The sequence below is a fragment of the Lagenorhynchus albirostris genome, chromosome 14 (assembly GCF_949774975.1).
Source record: "Lagenorhynchus albirostris chromosome 14, mLagAlb1.1, whole genome shotgun sequence".
NCBI classification, from domain to species: domain Eukaryota; kingdom Metazoa; phylum Chordata; class Mammalia; order Artiodactyla; family Delphinidae; genus Lagenorhynchus; species Lagenorhynchus albirostris.
Genome location: NC_083108.1, coordinates 69,640,229 through 69,648,208, shown reverse-complemented (window position 1 = coordinate 69,648,208; position 7,980 = coordinate 69,640,229). Strand labels below are relative to the sequence as shown.

The window sequence follows — 7,980 nt, the reverse complement described above, 5'->3', positions numbered from 1 at the left end:
CCACTGATCAGCTGTGTGACTTTGGGCAAGTGACTTTGTCTCTCTGAGCTTCAGTTTTCACTTTTGTGAAATGCAGATAATAAAGCTTCCCTTAAAGAGAGAGTTTGGTATCAAATGTTTTTGCTTGCCTGGCATCCTTGCCCCATTCTAGGACCAGCAACTTCTCCCATCTTCTGGGGAAATGTATCTCCTACGTTATAACTATAGTTATGGTCTATTGAGATTGCTGACAAGCCCCTCCCCCCAAGGTGGGCACATGACTCAGTTCTGGCCAATCAGATTCCATCCCTGGGAAGAGAGCAGTTCACTCTTTCTTCTGGGCAGTCTAACTAGAGGGGTACTGGCCTGGAGCTGCCTGTGACTATGTCTCTTGCAGGTAGCGGAGCAGGCGTGGCTGCATCCAGCTACTTAAGTGAAGTCTTTAGAGCTCCATCTTTGTCTATCTGGTGGTTCCACTCTTGTCCATGTTGGCTTATACAGGTCCCATGCCCATCTCTGAACCAATCATTCTGACTGGGTTTGACTGGCCAGAAGGACTCATTTGTCCATCCTAAAGCCTGGGGTGGTCAGAGAGTTGCTGAGGGTCATTCCCCAAGGGCAGATTAGGGCGCTCTTCCCAAAGAAGGGCAATGGGTCTTGATAAGCAAAGGCAACAGACTGACTCCATCCCTGGCAGAGAGAGCAATGTGTACAAAGGGGTGGAGCTGTGAAGAGACCTACTGTGAGCTCAGAATTCAGTGTGGCTGGAGGGAGAGGCGCAGGGTTGGGTGAATGACAAGAAAGAAGCTGGAGCGAGAGGTTCAGACTGGATCGTGAGGGGCCTCATGTTCCCCAAATAACAGTGAAGTTTCCACATCAGTGGGATTGTCCATGGAGGGGTGAGATAGGTCCTTACTGCCTGACACCCCCTCAATCCCCACCCCAGCACTGGACCAACTCTCATCTATAAGGGGCACTCACTAGACGTTTGATGGGAAAATGGAAAATTTTCAAATTCTCCAAGAGGAGGAGTTATAAAAAGGGAAGGATATTTTTATATTTTATTCTCTCATAGAGAGAGAATATGCACATACTTATTAAAAGATGTAGTATTTGAGTGGTGACCACAGATTCAGAATTGCCCCAGGCACTTTTCATGAATAGATTTATCCTCACCACAGTCCTGTGAGATAGGGATTATAATAATTATAGCTAAAGTTTATTGAATACTAGTGCCTAACATCATGCTAAGGGCTTGCTTTATACGCAGCATCTTAAGTTAATTCTCATAACAACCCTATGAGGTAGGCATTATTTCACACACACTCCCATCTTACAGAAGTATACACTGAGGCCCAGAGAAGTGAAGTGTCTTGTCTGAGGTCACACAGCAAGGAAGCAGCAGAGGTGGGATTTGAACCTGGGTGCATGGTGATTTCATACAACTGTTGCATGGCCTCTTTTTGCTCCTCCTGAGATATTTTTATTTGCTCATTTCTGGCACGAGGATGATGCTCTCAGTGTCACTGGAGAAGAGGATGGTCCTCTGCTGGACCTCGGTCACGTGGAGCCACCTGAACATGGGCAGGAGGCCGGCCAGGACTGTGTGGAAGATGGCGGTCACATAGCCCCAGCCCAGCTGGCACTGACCACCGTGGTACACAGAGGAGGCTAAGCAGGCTTCCTTGGCAAAGGGGGAGGCCAAGCCGATCGGGAAAACCAGCAGGCCCACAATGGTGGCGATGGCTAGAAACAGCAGCAAGGAAAACCAGTGTGTCGGTCAGGGGGCTCTGGGCTGCCTTTCCATCCCAGGACTCACTCATCCACCCTCCTATCCCCCTCCCATCCATCCATCCACTCACTTATTTATTGGCTCATCTATCCTTTTATCCACCTATCACTCAGCTTAGCCTTCCACCCATCTGTCCATCTACTCACCCATCCACTCATTCTCTCCATTCCTACACCTCCCTATCCATTCACTCATCCAGCCAGCCAGCCAGCCATCCACCCACTTAGCCACCTGCCTTCCACCAATTCATCCATCCATCCATTTATCCATATTCCAGTCTACCCATTTTCCCCATCCTTCCATCCATCTATCTATTCATCCATCCTTCCAGTAATATGTTTATTGATGCATCCATCAACTCGTCCACCTACTTACCCACGCTACTCCATCCATTCACCAACCCATCCATCCATCCATGCACTCATTCATCAAAACTGTTAGGCACTCTGTCAAAGGTACTAATGATACTAAGAAAATGAACCCGACACCTCTGCACCTAGAAGGCACTCCCCGTGCAGGAGAGTCACGTGACCTGCAGCCACCCTTCAGCCACTCTCGTCCACTTGAGGTTACCTGCACATGCCTTGCTCTTTTCTCTGTGCCTTGGCCCGTGATGTTCCCATTACCTGAAACACCCTTCTACATTTGGTTAACTCCCACTCATCCTTCCAGATTCATCTCAGTGATGCCTCCTCAAGGAAACCTTCCTTAACACCTTCCACACACTGGGTCTGGTACCTCTTGGAGTTTTTCTTTGCATCCTGTGCTCATCCTCTTGTGCCAAATACCCACTGAGTTATAACTGCCTAATACACCCCACCCCCAGTAGACACTGGAGGACAAGGACTGTATCTCCATCCATTGATTCAACAAATATTTAATGAGCAACTATTATGTGCAAAGTACCGTGTTAGATGCTGGTGATATCAAGGCAGACATGTCCTTGCCCTCATGGAGCTGATGTTCTAGTGGAGAGAGATGCACAATAATCAAGCAGGCAGATAAGATATTATCAAGCGGGCAGGTAAGTGCTATGAAAAATGGAAAGCAAGGTAAGAGGAAGGGGACTCTAAGGAGAGGGAAGCTCCCTTACCTTGAGGTCATGGAAGACCCCACTGAGGCAGTGATATTTGAGCAAAGCCCTTAATGAAGTGGGAGGAGCAAGATGTGAAGATCTGAGAAGAGAGAATTCCAGGCAGAGGGAACAAGCTTGGTTTTCATGAGCAACAGAAAGCAAGCCAGTTTGGCTGGAGCATGCTGAGCCTGGCGGAGCAGGTAAGAGATGAGGTCAGCGAGCGAATGAGAGCTTCATCAGTGGAGCCTCATCGGTAACAGGAAGTCATTGGAGCGGATAAGCCAGTCCGAGTGGCATGGTCTGATTTCAGCTTCAACAGGACCCACTTGGCCAGAGTGTGGCAAACAGACTCTAGGGGGCAAGAGTGGCAGCAGGGAGACGTGTGAGGTGGTCACCTCTAAACCAGGTGAGAGATGGTGGAGAATTAATTGGATGAAGGTTCAGTCAAGACCTGAGCTAGATCATCCCAAGCCGATGTGTGAATTAGAGAAAAGCAGATGCAGCCGGGCAGACGCAGCCCTGCAGTTTTCACAGCTTAGGAATTGGAGCATGGCTAGATTTCAGCAGCTCTCAGCCCTCAGCTGGATGCCCTTATGCAGTGCACAACCTGCCCAACTGTATATGATGGTCCTGGTAAAAATTATGCAAAGTGGATGGATGGGAGAGAAACAAAGGAGGACAGACTATTAAGACTGGGTTTGGATAAGGGCAAGAGAGGGTGATGTTAAGGATACCATTCCCTACCTCCAACTTCTGGCTTGTTAAAAGACCTGGAATAGTCTACAATCCTAGGGTTTATCTCTGAGATTCAACTAGGAGGCAAGACTCTGCTTACAGGCTCATCCATCCATCCATCCATCCATCCATTCATTCATTCATTCATTCCACAAACATGTCTGGAACACATATGTGATAGAAGATTTACCTGCTGTTGCCTGCACCCCTGGCATTGGGCCACTGCCCCTCCCTGGGCACAGCCCTTTGGGGGCTAAGGCCCAGGACAGGAAGAGAATTGCACTGAAGGCCAATAGGAGTCAGCCTCCAAGGAGCATCACAGCTGAGACCTGCCAGGAAGAGAAAGGAGGGAGGGTGTTGTCTGGGGTAGGGGCAGTCTCTGCTCTCTCTGCTTAACTGATCAGCTACTGAGTCCTCAAAATCCCACAAGGTCTGTGCTATTATTATCCCTGTTTTACATATAAACAAACAGAGGTATAAGGAATTGGAGTCATTTCCCTCAGAGCACACAGCTACTTAAGAGATAGAGTCAGAATTAAGATCTAGATCTACAACCACCATACCCTCCCTTTATTGAGTACCTGCTATACAGCAGAGTCACCAAGAGAGGCACCTTTGTAATCGGTTTTGAAGGCTGTGTAATCTTCCTTAGAGGTGCTGAACTGGGAGTCCCAACCCATTGTGCCCATTGTTGAATCTGGCAATTTGCAGTGACTTTCAACACCTTAGCTGTGGTTTTCAAACCTAGCAGCGCTTAGATAGAGGATGACCAGGTAGGTGTGTACAGGTTGTGCACTGCACAACTCCAGCAGATGCGTTTGGGAGTCATCACAGAAATGCATATTGACTACAGTACTTTTCCAGCAGATGGCAGTATAGAGTCCTGAAGAAGGGGCGCCCTTTTCCTAATTTGTACAAAGGCACTGCATGCTGGCAGCTGCTTTCAGGATCATCCTGGGTGTTTGCTAAAATGCGGATAGCCAGACCCCACCCCGCACCTATCGAGTCAGAGGTTAGAAGGAAGGTGAGCAGAAATTGGCTTTTTTTTTTTTTTTTTACTCTGATGGGTTTAAGAGTGCCCCACCGCCAGGTCCCAGTGAATGGATGAGACCACGCCTCACCTTCCAGGCAAAGTCAGGAATATCATCCGGGGGCCTGAAGGTCCCACAGCTCTGGTTCCAGCTGTTACCCTGAGGCCAGGAGCAGTAGGTGAGGACACCAAAGGAGAAAGTGGTGGTCTGGAACCAGACAGGAGAGATGAGGCTGAGGGCTGAGATGCAGGTTAGGGAAAGCCCCAGAGTTGCCCACATGCTGCCCACCATCAGGGAATGTCAGTGACCTAGAGGTCAAGGGACAAGATTAGTGGAAGGAGAGAAACAGGGGCTGGCAAAGGTGTCCCCCTGTCCCCGGCCAGCCAGGGATCTAGTCCTGTCTTCAGGTCACAGGTCATTAGCCTCCCTTCGGCCTGGGATGCACTTGGAGGTGTTAATAACTGGGGTGAGGGTGGGTCTTTTCCCTAACAAGTTCTGGAAGTCGAAACTCCAAATTTTAGAATGAATGTTAGTGCTTAAACAGACCTTGGAGCACAACCAGTCCTCAGGAAATGATCATCACTGGTCCATGTGAGCCCCCTCTCGTGTTTCATTCATTTATTCCTTCATTCATTCGCTCTGCCCATCAAGGCTTGCACTTTCCAAAACTCTGCTTCTACCCTGCCCATCAGCTATCTCCTCTCAATCCCTAACCATTTAATGTGTATCCTTTTGTATGGAGGTATTTTTGCAAAATCAATATTGTTCAGTATATGTGTATTTTTCATGTATGTAAATGGCATTGTTTTATATATCGCTGTTTCATGCGGTGCCACATATGACCCTTGAGGGATAGTCAGGTGGCACCTGAACCCAGCCTTAAATGCCAAGAGTTACTTAGTTTTCAATTCTCCTTCAATCCTTCTCTTTACACCAAGGAGAAAATGTCTGTTGGAGCTAAAGGGTCTTAATCATCTCCCAAGCATCTGTCAGTCTCCTCTTTTTAAAAGACAGGGAGCCCTGAGCAAGCAGTGGGGTCTAGTGAGATTTGGGGGATGTAGTTGGATTTTCCTTGTATTTGTTGTGGTGTTTTTGTTCTATTTTTTGTCATGATACCGGTTATCCATCTTAAACTAAAATCTATTTTAAGGAGAAAGAGAGTTGATTTCAAGTCCAGTCTTACAAAATAATAATAGAGGTTGGATGAGATGCTGAGGCAGGATGGTGGTTTGCTAATAGCCAGCATTGTCACTGATGGTCAGAAGTGAGGCCCAGAAGGGCTGAGGCAGCCTAAGGGCACCCGGGATCAAAAGCAGCTGAGCCAGCCAAGGGCACCTACACAGACTTTCCAGGACTTCAACCTTGGGTTTCACTTTGGGACTCTAAGCCCAGCCAGCACTTTAAACGTGGCCGGAATCCTGGGCTTGGAGGCCAGCCAGTCCCTCTACCACTTCCCAGCTGTGTGACCTGCAGCAAGTTGCCCCATTGCTCTGGGCCTCAGCTTCTCCATCTGTAAAAGCAGATTCTAAATCCCAGGGGGCATGTGGTGTTGGGTTCAATCACTGAGCAGGATGATGTGGTAGAAAGAAGCAACAAACCACGTTTCCCCCCTATGACCTTGGGGAGGTCACCTCGTCTCTCTGGAAATGGGGGTAGGGGTGTTGTGAAGGTTCTAGGGGGTCAGATGCAGGTGTGCTGCAGGGAGAGGGGCTGAGCTAAGCCTGGGAAGGTAGGTCAGGGTAAGGTGGCACAGACATTTTATTCCCAGGATTAGAAAAACCTCACGGCAGCTAGCCAGCAAATGAGACATGGCCCCTTGAGGAAGGGAGGATGGATTTTTGTCCTACACCAAAATCAGCCTCAACTTTGGGGCTGGCAGGATCCCGAGGGGTGTAATTCCAGCCAGGAAGCTGGGGAGCCCAGAGCTGACTGAGGCCCGTGATTTTGCCTCTCTCTGGCTGCCCCAGTGCCTCTCCGGGCGTTTCTGACCTTGAAAGAAGTTTTGTTCTCCAGATAATGTGCTCAGTGTCACCTGGGAAAATCACACCAACCGTCCAGGTGCCCAGAAACTTAAATGAGGCATTATAACCCGAAACCACATCCGGCCAGGCTTCAATTACCTGGAATCCACCTAAGGGAAACATGAAAGGGACTGAATATTTTCTCCTCCAGCTCAGTGCTTAACTGTTAATGGCAGTTGACAATTCCTGAGCACTCATCAAGCCCCATTCTAAACTCTTTCAGTGCCTCATTCAATTCAAGACTGTGGTCCCTCTATGATAGGGCGGGTAGTACTGTTATCTGAGTTCCCATTTTGCAGATGACAAAACGAAGCCTCAGGAAATGAGTGGTGGACCAGGGACTCAAACTCAGGGAATCAGGCTCCTGACTCTGGGACCTAAACCCAAAGTGATATTAAGAAATTAGTTTAAAAGTCAAATACCCCAGCGTTTTTTAGGCGCTACCCAGGGTTAGAATTTGGTCAACCCTCCCACCTGCTCCAGCCAGTGAGCATGGATGGCCAGGGTAGCCATAGCCAGCCATGGCAGAAGGGGAACTGGGATTCGGGTATTTAGAGGTGACTGCTAGAGCCTTGGTATGTCCCCATCATCCTGCTGTCCGTGTCCTCGTCTGTGAACTGGAAGGAATTGATCATTCATTCATTCAACTTTTATGTGCCCAACCCTGTGTGACCTTCACAGATACAGTGGTGAACAGAACATAGTGCCTGCCCTCAAGGAGCTTAGGGTTTCGTGGGCAAGGCAGACAAACAGGGTGGAAGAATATGGTCCATCATCCGTCCATCCAGTCAACAAATATTTATTGAGTATCTACTATGTTCCGAGAACTGTTCTAGGTGCTGGGGGTTTAGTAGTGAGGAAAACAGACAAAACGACTGTCCTCATGGAGCTTACACTCTAGTGGGAGAGAGAGACAATAAGGAAATAATATATAAGATGCCTGATGTAAATAAGTGCCACAGAGGAAAATGAAGCTGGGAAGGGAGATGGTGAGTGACTGGGGGATGGTCAGGAAAGCCCCATGAGAAGGTGACCTTTGACCTTTTTTTTTTTTTTTTTTTTTTGCTGTACGCGGGCCTCTCACTGTTGTGGCCTCTCCCGTTGCGGAGCGCAGGCTCAGCGGCCATGGCTCACGGGCCCAGCTGCTCCGCGGCATGTGGGATCTTCCCGGACCGGGGCACGAACCCGTGTCCCCTGCATCGGCAGGCGGACTCTCAACCACTGCGCCACTAGGGAAGCCCAGAAGATGACCTTTCAGTAAGAGCTGAGGGAGGAAGCCATGTGGATTTATGGGGGAGGAAATTCCAGGCAGAGGGAGGAGCAGGTGCAAAGGCCCTGTGGTAAGCG

The 7,980-nt window shown here is 48.9% G+C and overlaps 1 protein-coding gene across 1 annotated transcript; it reads right to left on the bottom strand.

Annotated features, from left to right (window-relative positions):
• Window positions 1-1,462: 1,462 nt before the first annotated feature.
• LHFPL7 (LHFPL tetraspan subfamily member 7) lies at window positions 1,463-4,903 on the bottom strand. The gene is given in 3 exon segments (XM_060122073.1): window positions 1,463-1,725; window positions 3,772-3,910; window positions 4,703-4,903. Coding segments are annotated over 3 exon segments (603 nt in total).
• Window positions 4,904-7,980: the final 3,077 nt, after the last annotated feature.